Source organism: Phodopus roborovskii, unplaced genomic scaffold (assembly GCF_943737965.1).
Source record: "Phodopus roborovskii unplaced genomic scaffold, PHOROB, whole genome shotgun sequence".
In the NCBI taxonomy this organism is placed as follows: Eukaryota; Metazoa; Chordata; class Mammalia; order Rodentia; family Cricetidae; genus Phodopus; species Phodopus roborovskii.
The window spans coordinates 13,030,661-13,051,019 of record NW_026126485.1 but is presented as its reverse complement, the minus strand read 5'-3'; the positions used below and the strand labels follow the sequence as shown (position 1 = coordinate 13,051,019).

Below are 20,359 nucleotides of genomic sequence, written 5' to 3'. Positions count from 1 at the left end.
CCGCAATGGGTATTTCTAAGAAGACATATGAATATTAACATACACATTTAAATATGCTCAACATCACTAATCTTTAAGGAAATATAAACTGAATTCACATTATCTCACACTGGTTAAGAAAGGCTATTATCAGAGAGATAACACATTATGGGAGAGAAGGCAATTCTTGTACACTTTTAGTGGGAGATTCACTTAGACTGGAGTTCAAGACCAGCCTAGGCAATGAAAGGAGACTATCTCAAGTAAGTACATATGGAGCTGTAGCATGGCTCAGAAGTTAAGACCATTTGCTGGTCTCCAATTTGCAGCACATTCACATAGCAGCTTATAAATCTTAATATCTATAGCTCCAGGAAATCTGATGGCATCTATAGGGACTGGGCACTCATGTGGTACACAGACATACACCCATATACATAAAATAAAATTGAAATAAGTGTAGATGTTTCTCTTTTAAATGTTGTGGCTCCTTCCTTCCTCCATTCCTCCTTCTCTCCCTCCCCCTCTCCCTCCCTCTCTTTTTTTCTTTCTTTCCCCCTCTTAGGTTTTCGAAACAGAGTTTCTCTGTGTAGCCCTGGCTGTCCTGGAATTCACTCTGTAAACTAGGCTGACCTTGAACTCAAAAATCTGCCTAGTTCTGCCTCCCAAGTACTGGGACTAAAGGCATGCACCACCATGCCTGGCTAAGTTTATGGTTTCTAACACTAAAAAAATTAAGTGATATATTTTACTTTAAGTAATCCAGAAAAGATGACCCAATAATTTTTTTTTCCTCATGTATTTTCATTACTTACCATAAAGGTGATATTTTAACTGTATTTATTTGGCAGCAGTTAAATATGATAATCATAACTTTATAAGGATTTTATTACATCAAATAAAAATAAAGGAAAAGAAACCTGCGATTTTCTGGGCCCAAATTTCTTTTTCTTTGTTTTGTTTTGTTTTGTTTTCTTTGAGACAGGGATTCTCTGTGGCTTTGGAGGCTGTCCTGGAACTAGCTCTTGTAGACCAGGCTGGCCTTGAACTCAGAGATCCGCCTGCCTCTGCCTCCTGAGTGCTAGGATTAAAAGCATGCACCATCACTGCCTGGTATAAGTCCAGTTCATAAAAAGAACCCTCCCTTCTCAAATTATTAAGCAACTTAACTATTAAGTAGGAGGTCTAGTAAGTAGTAGATAGGAAAATTGCAAAATAGTTCAATTTAGAAAGCTTTAAAAGGTACAATGAATATGGGCTAAAGTTTTTAAGCTAGAAAAGATACCTGCAATCTCGGCACCAGTGAAGGCTGGTTCATCAGTTTAAGGCCAGCCTGGACTGCATAGTGAAGTTCATGTTCACTTGGGCTATAGTATGAGAACCCAACCTATCTCAAAGAAAATAGGCAAGATCAACCCCCCAAAACAAACAAGCAAAGCAACTCCAGAGAAGAAGGGAGAGTGGCCCATTCTAGCTCAGTCACATGCCACACACATGACAATACATGTAAATCTTGATTGTTAACTTGGCCTCTATCTTATTCACTAACATAAAACTCATGACCACATCATTTAAAAATCCATTGATGAGCTGGGCGATGGTGCACATGCCTTTCATCCTTGCACTTTAAAGGCAAAAGCAGGTTGATCTCTATGAGTTTGAGGACAGCCTGTCCACAAATGGAGTTCCAGGACAGTCAGGACTGTTACACAGAGAAAGCCTGTCTTGGGAAAACAAAACAAACAAACAAACAAATAAATAAATGAACATTTTAAAACATTGATTTACTGATTACTAATATATTAGTTTCTTTCTTTCTTTTTTTTTAATGTTTCATCCTCTAATTCCATGTTTCTTCCCCAGCATTTGCGTTTCATGGATTCTTAGTATTATCTTCATGAAGAAATCTTGGATGTTTAAGCAACCACATTTATTGACATCAACAAGAAAGAAATTCCGGGACCACCTAACAAAGCCTTGCCAAAGGAGACAATAGAATTCTAGTCAGTTCAGTATTATCTGGCCACTGTCCAGACCCCAAATCTTTCATTAATATCGATATTTAAATGCATTACTTACATTTTAAAAGTAAATAATTTCTGTTTAAATCAGATATTTTAAAAAGTAAGTTACTAAGCAAAAAAAAAAAAAAAAAATCATTAAACAATAAAGGATTTAAAGAGAACTGCATCACTGACCCAGGTCTGACAAATGGGGATCCTGAGCTAGACTCCCTTAATATGGGTGACAATGGTGTGACTGGGACAATAATGAGGCCACTGGCAGAGGGCCCAAGATCTAACTCTAATGCACAAACTGACTTAGTGGAGCCCATTCTATATGGAAAGATACCTTGCCCAGCCTAGATACAGGGCAGTGGGGAGGTTGTGCCTTGGTCCTGCCTCAATGAGATAATGGGACAGACTTAGTAAACTTCCTAGGGGAGGCCTTACCTTCTCCAAAGAGCAGATGGAAGGTGGGGGGGGGGATTGAAATGTATAAGATAAATTAATAAAAAGAAAAAAAAAGAGAACTGCATCTAAGTAAGGTTTCCCCAACAGTAAATAAAGGTCATAAACACAGATGAACCAAAGGCAGTGATGAGCAGAAGTCTCAGCAGTTACTAAGGAATGCTGGCAGTGGCTGAGGTATACCCTAGATTCCACAGTCTGACAGAAGAGCAGTAGGCACAGAGAGAAGAGAGAGCAGGGACTTCTAAGCAGCATGATAGGGCGATGATGCTTCACTCCATTCATGAACACCCACGGATGGTATGCTTTGTCTGATACACCACTCTCAGCCCTGTCACTAACTCCTGGCTCCAGTCAGTACTCCTCTACAAGATCTTTTTTCTTTCTCCACAAGATCTTGAACACAAAGTGTTGAGCTACTGTGCAGTCTGACTCTTAACAGGCTCAGACCAGAGAATGATAACAACTTTAAAAAGTTACAATGAAGCTGGGCAGTGGTGGCACTTGCCTTTAATCCCAGCACTCAGGAGACAAAGGCAGAGGGACCTCTGTGAGTTCGAGGCCAGCCTGGTCTACAGAACTAGTTCCAGGACAGCTAGGGCTGTTATACAGAGAAACTTTCTCAAAAAAACAAAAATGAAAACAAACAAAAAGTTACAGTGAAGGGGAGACAGTTGGCTCAGTAGGTAAGCATGTTTGCTGGGCAGGAATGTGTACCTAAACTTGTACATCCAGCACACTGTAAAAAGCTGGGAGTGCCAGGTGTTGGTGGCACACACCTTTAATCCCTGCACTTGGGGAGGCAGAGGCAGGTGGTGGCACATGCCATTAATCCCAGCACTCAGAAGACAGAGGCAGATGGACCTCTGTGAATTCGAGGTCAGCCTGGTCTATGTAGCTAGTTCCAGGACAGGCTCCGAAACAATAAAGAGAAACCCTGTCTCAACCCTCCCTCAAAAAAAAAAAAGCTGGGTGTGCCATGCACACCAATAAGCCTAGTACTGTGAGTTACAGAAAGAAAAAAAAAAAAAGCATCACTGGCCAGCTAGACCAGTCAAAAAACAGCAAACTTTAGGTTCAGTGTAAAGCCACACCTCAGTGAGGGAATACGGCAGACATTGAAGAACAGGATAGCTGACACCTTCCTCTGGCTTCCACAGGCATGTACATGCCTGCACCACGATTCTAACCATATTCACATCATCACATCCCAAAATAAGTAAAGAAGAAAGCTTACAGGTAAGTACCTTCCCTGTCTACCATGGCTAATACCAACATGAATAGGGCTTCATTTTCAGAATGATATATATTACAGCAGCAGTACTTTGCAGTAAAATATACTGCACACTAGAGCCAGGATCTGATGGCAGCCCACCAATCCACAAGAAAGCTCACAACTCCAGTGTATGTCCAGTTTTCAAACAATCAACATGGATTGTAAAACACCCTACTTCACGTTTAAGTCTAGCCCACAAACCAAGCACATTATATTTCAAAAGCCGAGGGAACAAGAGATTATACAAAACTGTAAGAAACTGCAGATTTTGGCCATTCCTGGTTGAAAGGTAAATGATGCCAGCCACTTTGGAAAATAGTGGTATGGGTCTTCAAAAATTCAATATACACTGGGGTAAGAGAGACGGCTCAACAGGAAAGGCAGCTTGTTGCTCTAAGCCTGATGACTTGGCTTTGATATACCCAGGACCCACATAATTGAAGGGAAGATCCAATTCTTATCTCTACACACATGCTGTGACCACAGACACACAAACATAAATAAAATGTAATAAAATAAAGCTTTACAGAATAATGGGCTGCTCAGCAGAGAAGCATGTGCTAACCCCCCGAGTCCAATGCCCAGCACTCAAACAAACAAAATTCTGTATTCTGAATTTCATTCCAACATAGCATGTCCACTTCTGGGTACACACCCAAGGAAAATGAAGGCATGGACATAGACAAGAATTTATGCCATAACAGCCTTACTCACAAGAAGTGGCAGGTAAAAAACAACCAATTTCTATTAAGAGGTGGTGAAATAGTGTGGAAAATGCAAATGTCACATCACCCAGCCTTCAAAATAGGACAATGTATCAGGCATGGTGACACCTGCCTTTAATCCCAGCACTCCAGAAGGCAGAGGTAGAAGGATATCTGAGTTTGAGTCCAGCATGGTACACATAGTAAACTCCAGGGGAGCCAGAACTATGACTCAATAAACAAAAACAAAAATAAAAACAAAGAGGACAATGCTGCCATATGAACACTGGAGACAAGGCTTAAAGACATTATGCTGTGTGAAATAGGCCACTCACAAAGTATAAATACTGTACGAGTCTATTCATAGCCCATTTTAGCCACTTTTAGTGGTACAGTACCATATTACTGAGTACATTTACATTCTCATACAATCATCACCACCATAATCTCTATGATGTACTGTCTTCCCAAACTCAGGCTCTGTTCTCATTAAACATCAATCCCCATTCCTTACTTCCCCTGGCCTTAGCAAATACCATTCATTTTCTGTCTTAGTGAATCTGTTTACCCTGTAAACCAACCAGCCTTCCTTCCAGCCAGCTACCTGCCTGCCTTCTTTTCTTTGAGACAGGGTCTCATGTAGCCCAGGCTGGCTTTAACTCACCATGCAGCTTTGGATGACCTTGAACTTCCAATCCCCCATCTTCTACATCCTGAGTACTGGCATTACAGGCATGTGCCATCATGCCTGATTTTATACAGTGCTTGGGGTTGAACTCAAGACTTCCCATATAGCAAGACAGCACACTACCAACTGAACTGCATCTCCACCCTCTTTATTATCAAAAGTTCTAAATGGCCCAAAAGAAATTATTTATGGAGCTAGGCCTCATATCAGCAAGTGCTCACAATACACTCATTATTCCCATGTATACAGTGATGCATTCATCTCTTCGACAACCTAATAATGGGAGGAGAGAAAAGCCCTAAGGGTTCCTTTTGGTTTCGAAGGTCTTCTAATTCTGTATCTTCTTCTTGTATGATACATGTACCAAGAAGATTCGTGTGGTCACACTCTGTCCTCTCCTATCTACAAGTTACAAAGGAGATAAACGCCCCATCACAAAGAATTTTCATCACACCATGACTTCTGACTGACAACACCAGCTGCAAGCATGGTTGCTAAAGACTTAGAATCATTTGTAAATCACTTTAAAACAATGAGACTGCATTTCTAGAATGGACCTGTTAGTAGAGTACAGAAAGTTATAAAGAAAAAAACTCCATCAAAGCCATCACTAATGCAGAAGGATTAAAGGACACAAACCTTCCTGAGAAGACACGATGGGTGGCAGGTAATCGGGAATGTAGTCTTTTCTTTCCTCTGCATCTTTACTTCCAGGTTGAGGAAACTGAAGGACATTGTTCTTGCTAACAGGAAATGAAGGTATTTGATGTGGGAAGGTGACAGGTTCAATATTATGAATATAGTCTTCTAGTTCATGCAGATTAACCCCCATAAGTTGGAAGGCTTCACTAACATCATCCAGAATGGGGTCAGTTCGGCCATCTGAAACAAAATCAAAAGCAAATCATATCACTGGAAAGAAAGTCCATGATTATTTTCAAAATATTAAAACATATTATAAATATATATTTAAACCCTAGTTACAGGAAAATATTTATTAGATTTTAAACAGATAATCACATTACTTAAATAATACAAAGCTGACTGCCAGTTATGGTGGCACACACTTTTAGTCCCAGCACTCAAGAGACAGAGACAAGCAGATTTGTGAGTTTGAGGCCAAGTTGGTATATATAATGAAATCCAGAACAGCCAGGGTATGTAGAGAAGCCCTATCTCAAAAAACTAACAACAATAACAAAAAACCCAAACACTTTCAGTGATGCACAATTTACTGAATAATAAGCAGGCATTTCTCATTAACACCTTTGTTACTATCAGTGTAAAAACAGAACCACCTTAAATTCTGTATACATGCCTCATAGTTTCAGTCTCAAATATTCTGATGCTCCCCTTGACCCCCCCCCTTTTCTTTCCAACGAGTTCAGATATATTTTTCCCCAACTCTGTATTTTTTCTGTAACTCCTGCCTGCCAGGTGTGGTGGTGCATGCATTTAATCCCAGCACTGGAGACAGAGGCAGGCAGATCTCTGAGTTTGAAACAGCCTATTCTACAGAGAGAGAGAGTTCCATAACAGAGAAACCCTGTTCCAAAAAACAAAACAGAAGAACAGTCTCCTTTATTCTCAGGAGATAAATTACACCAACCCCAGTAGATTCCAGAACTGTGAACAGTACCAAACTACATAAACTACAGTATTTGAGTATGTAGCTTACTATGTTAAATTTTAATTTATACATTAGGCATGGTGAGACAGTATAACCAATGGCAAAACAGAAAAATCATAATATACTCTTAAAAAGTGATTTTAGGTTTATGAAATGCTTGTTTTTATAATATTCTATTAATGACTAGGGTAGCTAGAAAATTGTTGTGTTTCAATGAGGGGTGTATTGAGATGAGATCTGGATATAGTATTCACTGACACAGAGTGCTTTATGTAATACAGGTTAGCCCCAAACTCACAGTGAACATCCTGTCTCAGCCTTCTGTGTGTTGGCAATACAGTAGTGAACCACGATGCCTGGCTCAGGGGAGCTTTGAAAGTTAAAAGGCCAGATAAGGCAGGGCTATGGCTTCAAGTTCCACCTACTCGACAGGTCATTGGCAGAACAATTTTCTTACAATATCTTTTCCCAAAAGACAAATTGATTATATTCATATTCCTCATAAGTGCTAATGTTCTAACTGATTGGAGCACCCTGGTTGTATTTCTATTACCATAAGGTAGGGCCAAAATAGTATAGACACTCAGAAAACAATTGTCCAGTAAGTAAATGGATAATATACAACCCTATAATCTAAAACTGTCTGTTTAAATAAGCATTTCTAACAAGTCACCAAATGCAAATGAGGAATAATTAACCTGACAATCATGTTCTCATAAAAGGAGAGTCTGGGGGAGGAAGGAAAAGAAAACTGACTGGGGGGGAATGGATAATTAAGAAAAAGGTTCTCAGCCAGGCAATGGTGGTGCATGCCTTTAGTCCCAGCACTCAGGAGGCAGAGGCAGGCTGGTCTATAGAGCAAGTTCCAAGACAGACTCCAAAGCTACAGAGAAACCCTGTCTCAAAAAAACAAAGAGAAAGGTTCACACGGAGTGTGATGGCACCACCTTTAATACCAACACTCAGAGTCAGAAATAGGTAGATCTTTGTGAGTTTGAGGCCAGCTTAGCATACACAGAGTTCTAGGACAGCTAGAGCTATGTAGAAAGACCCTGTCTCAAAAATAAAATACAATAAAAAAAAAGAAAGAAAGAAGGGAGGTGGGAAGGAGAGAGAGAGAGAGAGAGAGAGAGAGAGAGAGATTTACACTAGAGCACATTGATCCCTTGGCCACTTTGGAATGCTTAAATCCATGAACTACCTGGTATGAAAGGTAACTATGTATTCAGGGGATATGTTGAAAACCCAAAAGGTACACAACATCTTCTTTTAGTTCAGGAACTAGGTAACAAAATATAATCTATCTTAAACATAATAGTAACAATATACTCGAGGACAATGGAGGAGGGGATTGAAGGCAAAGAAGCCAAAGGAATAGAAAACCACTCTGCCATATATTTTCAAGATATCAATAAATGAATACCACTTTGGAGTTCCCTAGTTAGAAAAGCAAGCACTCCAAAAAAAGTGCATTTTAGAAACTCATTCAGTAGATAGCTACTATTTGTAGACTACCCAGTCATTAACTAGAGACAACTGTTTCCTGAGTTTCTATATTATTCTGGACACAGCCTAGGGTAATACAAATACAATCAGATTGCTTCAATCACTTAGGTACTTATGCAGAATACGAATATAACCCATTTGCATGGGACAGGAGATATATAGATATATATCTGTGTGTATGTAGACACACACACACACACACACACACACACACACAAATTATAGAGCAAGATGATAAACAGCATAAGAAAAAAATGCACAGGATTATGACAACCAGTAACACAAATTCCCCAGAGCAGAGATAAGTATATCTCAAAATGTAAGTGAATCTCAAAATGTACTGCTGGTAGACCAGAAGGACATTCAGTAAAACAATGTGTGCATTGGAATGGATAGTTTCAAATGTGTTGGAAAAGACAAGTACCACAGCATGTTGCAGATTACTATGTTAGGGCGGTGGAAGATAAGAAAAAATGCTAGCTCATGAAGGGAACTGTGTGCTGCTAAGATTTTCAGGTGGTAGCAAATGGAAAATAATCAAAATACTTTTTAAAAGATGATTGCCAGGATGAGATTTATATCATGGACAGGATCTGATTTATGCTGGGGTTTGGTTATTTTGACAAGTATGGCATTTGGGGTCTTAAAAATACAATAAATCTATAGGTCTTAATTTTTAAAGGTTGGAACCACATTAGCAGAACTAACTGCTCTACAAAACACATTTAGTTCTACAATTTGCTTTCTTAAAAGTCTTGGGGGGGGGCTGAAGTGGGGGGCTGGAGAGATGGCTCAGTGGTTAAGAGCACTGGCTGCTCTTCCAGAGATCCTGAGTTCAGTTCCCAGCAACCACATGGTGGCTCACAGACATCCATATTGAGATCTGGTACCCTCTTAAAGTCTGAAGACATCATACATACAGAAAGAACACTATACAATAAAAAAAAAAAAAAAAAAAAAAGAAAGTCTTATGTTGGGCCGAGCGGTGGTGGCACAGGCGGATCTCTTTAAGTTCAAAGCCAACCAGGTATACAGAGCTATTCCAGGCAAGCCAGGGCTACTCAGAGGCAACCTGTCTCGAATCCCTCATCCCTCCAAATCATATCATTTAACACATCAATAAAATGATCTGTAGCTTCTATTGAAACGTTCCAAATTACTAACTATCCCTGGCTAAAGATACTATTGGGCATTCACTTAAAAGTCAATAGATACTGCAGCCCTGATTACCAGGGAAACCTTGCAAATTACCTATGATCCCTCCCTTCACACTTCCATCAACACTGACATAAAGGCATAAAGGAGGGGACTCCGTGCGTAACTGAGATGCTTATCAAAGTTATTCAGCGAAATCGACAAAGCTGGCCTTGAACAGTAGCAAGTGGAGATGCTGTCTGTGAAACGAATAGATACTGGAGGGGGGGGGGGAGGCAATGACCCTGACTGAGCAGAGCTGTCAACGAGTCTATGTAGTTAAGAGCTCAAGAATGGCCAGCCTTGTAAGAAACGGCCGGTAGACGGAGCGCCTGTGACAACTAGTTGTAGTAGTTTGCGGGCAAGGGAGGTAAAAGACCAAGGTGAGCGAGGTGGAGAGCATTCTGGGGTGGTTCTGGCCGCAGCAGACCCGAGACAATGAGAGAGAGCGAAGCACCATTCCAGGACCAGGAGAGGTGAGAGGGTGTGGAGCTGCAAGCCGGGACCCTGCTTCCCTGCTGGTGGCGGGAAGTTAGCGGATGAGGAAGAGGCACCTAAGGGATGACTGGAGTTCGCAGGGGACGGTGGAAACCCAGGACCATTCGAGTCTGAGAGGATCGCCCATCTCGAAGCCGGATTCGGAACGCCACCCCTGGAGGGGACGCCCAAAGGGGGCCGGGGGGGCTGAGGTGTCACTCGTGACCGGCTTGGGGGCAGCCCTCCCGCAACCCAGCCCCAGTACTCACAGAGTTCAGAGTACCGATGGCAGCCTCGGCCCAGCTGCTGCAGATAGCGCTGCAGGACGTCGGTGAGGAGGTGGCAGGCACTGAGCTGCACCGAGTCCCAGCCCAGCGCCTGGCAGATCTGCGCCACCGAGACCCTCAACAACGACCTGGAGTAACTCTCGCACATCCCGCTGCGTGGACGCCACCGCAGCCCTTTGCTGCCACTGCTCTCCAGCCCCGCCGCCTCGCCTCAGCAGAGCCCCCGATTCATTCTCTGGGGGCCCCGCGGCGGGGAAATCGTCCCCCCTCCGGCCCCCGGCGACCACCTCAAAGCCTCAGCAGCACGGAGCGCGCCAGCCTGAGAGCCGCCATTTTGGACTCGCTCCGCCTCCCGCTGGACTGCCGCCGGGGCGAGGCAGCACAAGCAGAATGCCGAGAGGGAGGAGGCGCAGGCTCCGCCCCCGTGGGAGCGCAGCGATGGTCTCGAGATCGACTCTAGGGCCTGGAAACCGGCCGGAAGCCGAGCGCCTGGGCGCAGGTGGAGTATGCGCCTCCCTGACAACAGGTGTCAGGGTCTTTTTCTCCCGGCTGACAGAAAAGTAAGAGGTGAATGGACGTCGGTGTATTCAGGTGCAAACCAGGGAGGCAGTGTGTGACATCGGACTGTTAAAGAATTAACATTACTAATGTTGGTAGAGATTTAAATGTGAAACGAGGGACCTGGGAGTTTAAGCTACTTTCCAGAACGCGGATTCGATTCACTCTTCCTTTGCCAAAGTAGAACAATATACAGATAGAACGTAAAATAATATCCAAAATGAATTGGAATAAAAAAAAAAAAAAAAAACAATGGTCTCTTGCCACTGCGAGGTTTGAATGAAACCCAAGGCATTCACTCAGGAGGCTGAGGCAGAGGAATCATAAATCAGGCCTGAGCCACACAGAAAGATTTCGTCTCCAAAAGGCAAACTGAGCTAATAAATTCAATTTGTTCTTCGTATTATTCAATGCTCTTCGTGATAGAGCTAGAATGAAGGGGAAGAAGTCCTTCTTGCTCACTAAGAGGAACCAGCTCGCCCCCCAAAGTAGTGAGCAAAATAAATACTATTTTGGTGCTGTTTTCTATTCTTTCTTTTAAAATAGCTAAATTCTGGTTTGCACATTACTAACCACAGTAGTCTATCCAGGATGTGGAGTACACAGTATCTTACAGAGTTTGAACACTCATTTAAATCCTTGAGATTGATTGTGTCCGAGAATGGTTGCCTTGCCCTCCTCAGAATCTTCTCTCGGCCCTAGCTAAATTTTGCCTGATGTTTGCACAATACCCGAAAATGAGATGTTTTGATAAAATAGGTTGGCTTTAAAAAGTTTGATTTTTTTTTTCCCCTTTGAGTCTCAATTTTGTTATGTTGTCAAGACTGTCTTGGGCTGAAGTGATCGATCACTTTCACGTAAGCCTCCATGGTAGCTGGAACTTCAGGTGTCTGTCTACTCGTGGATCCTAGTTACTGGGGATGCAATATAAAAGTTTCAGTATGCAAACCAAACTAATCCAAAGGACTAGTTAACTTACCCAAATCTAATTTGGCTATATTCAACCTGTGAGTAGCCAGGTTGTCATGGCTAATTTACTTCATTTCTTAGCTGTGCCCGCTGTACCTAACGTTGCATATTGGGACGATAACTTTTATGTGGCTCCTCCAATGAGTTGTTTCTGGATAGCTATGATGGCTATTCTTAGTTGTCAACTCAACTACATCAGGAATTATCTAAAACCCAAATAACAGGGCACACCTGTGAAAGATTTTTTTTCTTCTTTTGAATTTTTTTTTTTTTAACGTTATTCCAATCCCAGTTCCTCCTCCCTCCTCTCTTCCTGCTCTCCCCTCCTTCCCCCATCCCACCTCCCATCTGCTCTGCAGAGAGGGTAAGGCCTCCTAGGATGTCAACTAAGTAACTAAGTCTTCCCCATCATCTCACTGAGGCAGAAGCAAGACTCTCCCTCCTACACTCCCCCACTCCCGGTCTGGGTGAGCAAGGTGTCTCTCCATAGAGAATGGGCTCCACAAAGATTATGCATTAAGTTAGATCATGGTTTCATTGCCAGTGGCCTCATATACTGCCTAAGTCACACAATTGTCACCTGTATTCAGGGGCCCTAGTTTAGTCCTGTGCTGGTTCCCCAGTGGACAATGTGGACTCAGTCACTCTCTAGACTTCTTTTTTAGTTAAATTATTTGAAGTGGGAAGACCCACTTCTAATCTGGAGCTTTCAGGTGGAAGGTCCACCTTTAACCTAGGCCACACCTTCTACTGGCTGCCTATATGTGGGAGAAGGCAGCTTGCCCTCTCTTTGCCTGTTTGCTGTCACTCTATCGGGTAAATTCATTCCTTCACTGGCAGTGGAGCCTCTTTAGAATTCTGGCCTATACCGAAGACAAGCTGAGACATTGAGCCTCATGGACTCGACAACTACTGGATACTTGAACCTTCTATGGTGGACAGCCATTGTTGAAGTCTTGAAAGCGCAGGAAGTCTGAAAATACTGTGTTTTGACAAATAACAATCTGTAGAGAAGCAACAACATGAGGTCCACTGTATTTCTGTACCCAAAGGTATCAGGAAGCTTTTTCCATGCAAAATCTCTAGAACACTTTTTACTCCTTACTTGAACAATTTTATTTTTTTAATTTTTTGGGTTTTTCAAAACAGGGTTTTTCTGTAGACCAGCTGGCCTCAGACTCAGAGATCCATCTGCTTTTGCCTCCCAAGTGCTGGGACTAAAGTTGTGTGCTACCACACCTAGCTCATTTTTATAAGTACTTGATAATATTGAACACCTCCTTAATTTGGAACTCATACCTTGGATTTCACCCCATGACTTCTTCATTTGCCTTTATGTGGTGGAAAATTTTCAAAACTACAGAAAAACTGAGATTAAAAAAATAACTTCATCTAGATTTACCAATTATTAACATTTTGACACATTTACTAATATAATTTACTAATATATTTTTAATTTACTTATACTTACTTTTTTCCAAGAACAATTTTAAAATAAGCAGCAAATCTCATGCCATGACTCTTAACTCTGAGAAACTTCAGCATTTATCTTCCCAAACCAGCGTATTTCCCTCTCTAACCATATGTGTGACCATATGCCCACAGCTTTGGTTTCCCAGGAAGCCAAGTGTGGGATGGAGCAAAGTCTACAGCAGGTTTATCTAGGAGCACTCCTGGGACACCGCGTGTGGGAGGGAAGGAGTGGGAGCCAGGCAAATGCTCTATCAAAGAAGCCTCAGCCAATTTCAGAGTGTTTGCTGAAACTACTGGACCTTTAAATTGCCAAATTCATAGGTCACTTTGTGCAGAGTTCCAGGAAAGGGTGTGTGATCTTAGGCCAATGTACTGTTTATAGCTGAGTCAGTTCCAAGGAAGACTGAAGTCCTTCAGGCCTAGGAGCTCTGGGTAGTACATTATAACATTCAGCATAGTCCCACTGTTCCCCCTCTGGCTCCTTCTTGGTGTAAGTGTGATGAACAGCTTTTCCATAGGTGGTGGGGAATCTCTATCCCTGAGAACACCATTAAACAGGAAGACTGGGAGATGTCACCATTCTTCCTGCTGCAGATGGCCACACTTCTGCTTTCAGTGGCCTGCTTAGACCTCATGTGCAAGGGTTCTGAGTCTTTGGCTTCCATGTCCTTTTAGAATTCAGCTGCTGCCCTTGTCAATTTACCATCAAAATTGAACAAAAGTACCCAAACAGGCCACTAATAAGGTAAATAGTGTCCATTGCCCACTGTAATAATAGCTCAACCTTCTATAATCAGGGTCAGATGCTTGGATGGTGACTTCTCTCTGCTGCTATCTCTTGACTGAAGGACCCAAGTAGCGCCTATTGCCTTTATTCTAACAGGACTTTTACTGTGTCCCCTTGTGAAAGCCCCCCATTTTGGAAATTAGATCCATAGTCCCAGACAGCTCCAGGTTGCAGGGATTGGAACAATTACTTAAGTAAGTCCATGGGAGTGATGGCAAGTGGGGAAACTTCAGCCTCTATCCCACTATCTACCTGTTGAGAACCCAACTACAAAGAAAAGCCATTGAGCCAAAGTATGTACAGTATCTGCAGTGATTGTGCCCATCTTCACGAAGTATTTTCTATAAGTTTATGCTTTAGCAGAGCGTACAGAAGGCCACAACATCAGTCTTCCAGCATAGCAGCTTCTGAGTGGTATAGGACATTAACAGTGGATTTCACATATGGTGCCTTACCCAAACACTATTGTAAAACAAATCCTTGTGGATTGCTGCAGCAGACATGGCTCACCAATTGTGGTTTGGATGGGAATCTCCTCCCCACATCACACACACAATATGGTTAGATATTTGAGTAATTGTTCCCCAATTGGTGTAACTGTTCTGGAAGGATTAGAAGGTGTGGCTTTGTTGGAGGTGTATCACTGGGGATGGGCTTTAAAATGTCAAAAGCCCATGCTATTCCCAGTCAACATTCTCTCTCTGCCTCGAGCTCCAGTGTTCTGTCTGCCCAAGTTCTGCCATGATTCCAGCCATGATGGTCATGGACTCTAGCCATCTGAAACTGTGAATCCCCACATTAAATGCTTTCTTTTACAAATTACCTTGGTTGTAGTATTTTGTCATGTCAACAGAAAAGTAACTAAGATACTAGTGAATCAGAAACCGTGAGCAGGGATGTCCACTTCTGATGGGAGATGTCATTCTGTATATGTTTCTCAAACTGGTTACTGAATAAAGCACTGTTGGCCAATAGGAAAGGAAGATAGGCAGGACTAGGAGACAAGGAGGAAAGAGGAAGTAGATAGGAGGAGTCAGCATGGAGAGACCAGGGAGACCAGACGCCTGCCTCACTCCCTGGTAAGGAGACCACGTGGAAATACATAGAAATGGGTTAATACTTAAGACAGAGCTAGCCTATAAGAAACAAATAATGGGCCAACAGCATTATATCAAATACAGAGTCTATGTGTGTTATTTGGGGTTGGCGCGGCAGCAGGACAAGACCAGCGGCAGCAGGCAGAAAAAACCGTACACCTTACAAATGGCACCCAAAGTGGCTAATAAGAACTTACACTTAAAATTTAACAGAAACTTAAAAAAGGGTTTTAAAGACAAAAGAACAGTGACAAGCAAGGTTTCTTGGTAGCAGCATTTTTCTCGGTTGGATTCTGTTTTGTGTGAGACAAGCAAAAATTTCCGCGGCTCCTTTAAGGGAAGATTCCTGACTCAGCATAAGCGGCAAAAAAAAAAAAAAAAAAAAACGCATGGCTTTAAAAAAGCACTGCTAACAATTTATTGGTGTGTATGAGAGATGGCGAGGGCAGTGACCACAGCTTTCATTGCTGGCGGTAAATGTACCAGCCACCATCTTTGATAACCGCTGCAGAAACAACAAAGACTTTCATTTTAACAATGTTGTTGTTTAACAGATAAAGACTCATGGCCAGAAAAAGATAAAGATTTACAGTAAAGACAGATTCATATGAAGAAAAACCTCTAAAGGTTTACAGTGTGTTTTAAAAAATAGATAGGCTTGGGGGAAAAAATGGTTTTAAAAAGACAGAGAACAGCTGGGTGTGGCGGCACACGCCTTTAATCCCACCACTTGGGAGACAGAGGCAAGCAGATCTTGTGATTTCAAAGTAAACCTGGTATGCAGAGTGAATTCCAGGACCGATAAAAGTTACACAGAGAAACTTTGTCTCAAAAAATGAAAAAATAAAAGTAAAATAAACAGTAATAATAAAGCCACGTAAAGATGAAAAGCTCAGAGAGAATCTGGTTACTGTATGCTAGTGTGTTGTCTCTGCATTGTTTGACTGCTGAAAAAATAACAACTGATAAAGGAAATGCTGCTGCATTAATTCAATTTATATATTTTAAAAATGCTTTGATTCAAAAATTTAAGTCTAAGGACAAGTTACTGGGGAAAAGGATTTCTATTTTTGTTTCCACAGAAAATAAAAGGCTGTGGATTCCTTCCAGACTAATGTGGTTTGATCAAGCCAGACCCCCTGAAACAGAGTTCCTGGTGATCCAACATTCAAAACAGCTTGAACAAGACAGCCTTGCAGACTACTGCCAGGATATCTGTGTCTTCTTAGGATACCCATGACAGCGCCCCCTATCAGCAGGAAGTAGTTTGGAAAGAACGACGCCCAAATTCCAAATATTGTTTATAAATTTTTTTTCTTTTAAATGGGCTTGGTTATAAATGGTTAATGATCACAGCCAATTCTTTTAAAGGTAAAAAGGGAATTATGGTATAGATATGAATACTTTGTTTTGGAATGGATTTTCATTTATTGATACAATTTAAGGTCAATGTTGTGATATGTATATTTCTCTTTATGTATTGTGTTTATATAGCTCATATAAAAATGTAATGTATAATTTAGTACAGATATTACATAGTTACCTATAATAGTCAAAACTTATAGCTAGGTAAGTTAGGTGAGTTAGTTTTTCTAGATATGCAGAGATGTATTTTAGATAGATAGGCATTCTTCAAACCTTTCAAAGACCTACAGAATATGGCATTTAAAATGGTTTAGGGTTTTCTTGACAGTGAGACATAAATGCTCCTGGCAACACCACCTGTGTCAGAAAGGAAGATGGACATTGAAGAAACTCGTTATAGAGTTTGCTTCCAATATGGCAAGACTAGCCATTTGGACAAGATACTGCTCTTGTCTGGACTGTTTGACTTTATGCTGTATAAACTGGACATTCAGGACCCACAGAAAAGTGACTGCTGATTCAAGATGGACATTGCTACAGAGTTCCTGCTTCATGGAAGAGTCTGCCAGACAGTCTGCAGGACACAGAGAAAAGTGACTGACAAACTGCCAATACAGATAGACAGTTTAAAGTTTCCTGCTTTGCTGAAGAGTCTGCCAGACACACTATGGCCTATGGGCTGAAGATGGAAGATTACAAAAGAACTTGGGGTGACCAGGCAGTGAGTTGTCTCTGTCATTTCTAGAGTTTATATATTATCTTTCTGTGGTCTTTGAAGGAGTTGAAGACAGATAGTTATGGTTATAGTTTTCCTTAGTTAGGCTTAAAGATAAGTTACATATAGGACTTTAGACTCACAAATAAAGGATAGATGATAGAATAGTTTTTTAATCTTGCTAAATGTTAATGGACTAAATATTGTTAACTGTGAATTTTATTTGATAACTGTTGTGTTATATATTTTGCTATGTTAAGCTTAAAACCCTTCTTTTTATTTTAGACAGAAAAGAGGAGATGATGGGAGATGTCATTCTGTATATGTTTTTCATACTGGTTACTGAATAAAGCACTGTTGGCCAATAGGAAAGGAAGATAGGCAGGACTAGGAGACAAGGAGGAAAGAGGAAGTAGATAGGAGTCAGCATGGAGAGACCAGGGAGACCAGACGCCTGCCTCACTCCCTGGTAAGGAGACCACGTGGAAATGCATAGAAATGGGTTAATACTTAAGACAGAGCTAGCCTATAAGAAACAAATAATGGGCCAACAGCATTATATCAAATACAGAGTCTATGTGTATTATTTGGGGCTGGCACGGCAGCAGGACAAGACCAGCGGCAGCAGGCGGAAAAACCGTACACCTTACACACTTCAAAACCAGAGTATGTTTCTGTTTCTTAACAACACAGTGGCTGCTCTTTCTAGGATTGAAAGGCCAGATGCAGTCACCTTGGTCTCTTCGGAAAGTTTCAAAGGGTTTTGGTTTTGTTTGTTTGTGTTTGTATTTTTATTTTCCAAGACAGGGATTCTCTGTGTAGCCCTGGCTATCCTGGAACTTGCTCTGTACACCAGGCTGGTCTCAAACTCACAGAGATCTGCCTTCCCAGTGCTGGGATTAAAGGTGTGTGCCACCACTGCCACCTGTATCATGCTTAACACAGTTCTGCAGGCTGATGGCTAAATAAACAGACACTGTCTTAACAGTTCTTCAGGCCCTTCCTCTTCTGCTCTCGTTAGTTCCGATCGCAGAGGAGACAGTGCCACAGTTGCTGCCAGCTGGGGGATTTCTGGCTCTTTTCTCTTCGCCTTAAATTCGGGTGTCTTTTATGAATAATCAAAAGCAGCAAAAACCAACGCTACTAGGCCAGCGTTTTAAAACCAGAAAAAGAGATGAAAAAGAGAGGTTTGACCCTACTCAGTTTCAAGACTGTATTATTCAAGGCTTAACTGAAACTGGTACTGATTTGGAAGCAGTAGCTAAGTTTCTCGATGCTTCTGAAGCAAAACTTGCCTACTGCTGTTATGCAGAAACACTCTTTGACATTCTGGTGGCTGGCGGAATGCTGGCCCCAGGGGACCAGATGACATGATGCGCACAGATGTCTGTGTGTTTGCAGCACAAGAAGACCTAGAGACCATGCATGCATTTGCTCAGGTTTTTAACAAGTTAATAAGGCGCTACAAATATTTGGAGAAAGGTTTTAAAGATGAAGTTAAAAAGTTATTGCTCTTCCTAAAGGGATTTTCAGAGTTGGAGAGGAACAAGCTCGCTATGTTGATTGGGGTTCTTCTGGCTAATGGAACACTTAATGCATCCATTCTTAACAGCCTTTGTAATGGGAATTTGGTTAAAGAAGGGGTTTCAGCAGCATTTACTGTAAAGCTCTTTAAATCATGGATAAATGAAAAAGACATCAATGCAGTGGCTGCAAATCTCCGGAAAGACAGCATGGACAACAGACTGATGGAGCTGTTCCCTGCCAATAAGCAAAGTGTGGAGCACTTCACCAAGTATTTCACTGAGGCAGGCTTGAAAGAGCTTTCAGAGTACGTCTGCAACCAGCAGACCATGGGGCGCGGAAGGAACTCCAGAAGGAGCTTCAGGAGCAGATGTCTCGTGGGGATCCCTTCAAGAACATAATTTTGTATGTCAAGGAGGAGATGAAAAAAATATCCCAGAGCTAGTTGTCATTGGGATAGTCTGGTCAAGGGTGATGAGCACCGTGGAATGGAACAAAAAGGAGGAGCTTGTAGCAGAACAAGCCATCAAGCACTTGAAGCAATACAGCCCTCTGCTCGCTACCTTTACTACCCAGGGTCAGCCTAAGGTGACTCTGTTACTGAAAATTCAGGAGTACTGCTATGACAACATTCACTTTATGAAAACCTTCCAGAAAATGGTGGTTTTTTTTTTTTTTTTTTTTTTTTTTTTTTTTTTTTTTTAATAAAGCTGAAGTCCTGAGTGAAGAGCCCATTCTGGAGTGGTATAAAGATGCACGTGTTGGAAAGGGGAAAAGTGTCTTCCTTGAGCAGATGAAGAAGTCTGCAGAATGGCTCAAAAATCGGAGAGGAATCGGAGTCTGAAGGTGAACAAGGTGACTGAATTTTGAAACAACATCTTCAGTAAAGCAAACAGGAGTTGTAGATAAAAAGTCACGTCTCATGTGTCCTGGTTCTTACATCTTCCTACCTCCCTATATCAAGCATGATATAAGAGCTTTCATGGAAATTTTTATTTTAACTGTTTTTATGGTTCCTGGAAACAGTGGGTTTGGTTTCTGAAGCCATGTGTAAGGAGCTGCAGGGGCTGTAGAACGGAATCTGATGTCGCATTGCTTTGTCAGTTAGCTTCTACCTCCTGTATTTTCTACTGTAATAATGTGATGTAAGGCCTTCCGCAACGAGCATTTCATTTTATTCCCTGGGTTTTCTATATAAACAGTTTTCAAGATAGGATTTGGTTAAAAAATAATTTGTTACAAAAAAATCCGTTTGCAAATTAAACTGTAAAAGTGTCAAAAATCTCAAAAGGCAATGATTTGTGTGATAATTTAGTATGTCTAGAGCCCTGTTCATCAATGAAAATCCTGTAGACAATTGAATCTATAACATGAATTCAGAGTGTTTAGACAATTGGTTTTATGTAAGCATTTTATTGTATTTTTAACCCCAGATGTTGTTTGCTCTCTGGAAAGCAAACTTGAGTTCCACACATGGCAGAGGTAGGAAGAAGAAAGCTGAGCTTATTCCTAGAAAGTTGTGGGTTCATTTGTATCTTTCCAGGTGGGGAAAGTAGATACTCTTCATATAAACATTCTACTCAGGACACAGCTAGATGGTGAGGCAAGGGTTCCCAAAGGATTGTGAGTCCCTAACCTGTGAGATTACTGGGAGTGTTT

The 20,359-nt window shown here is 41.6% G+C and overlaps 1 protein-coding gene and 1 pseudogene across 1 annotated transcript in view; one reads left to right on the top strand and one right to left on the bottom strand.

Annotated features, from left to right (window-relative positions):
• Positions 1-10,573, bottom strand: part of Taf3 (TATA-box binding protein associated factor 3) — a 148,262-nt gene extending 137,689 nt beyond the window's left edge. Inside the window, exons 1-2 of the mRNA XM_051194835.1 lie at positions 10,195-10,573; positions 5,758-6,000 (exon numbers count right to left, since the gene is read on the bottom strand). Of these exons, the coding sequence (XP_051050792.1) occupies positions 5,758-6,000; positions 10,195-10,360 (409 nt within the window). The 5' untranslated portion in view covers positions 10,361-10,573. The remainder of the gene's footprint in view (positions 1-5,757; positions 6,001-10,194) is intronic.
• Positions 10,574-18,274: 7,701 nt separating this feature from the next.
• On the top strand, positions 18,275-19,995 carry LOC127229829 (eIF5-mimic protein 2-like; annotated as a pseudogene).
• Positions 19,996-20,359: the final 364 nt, after the last annotated feature.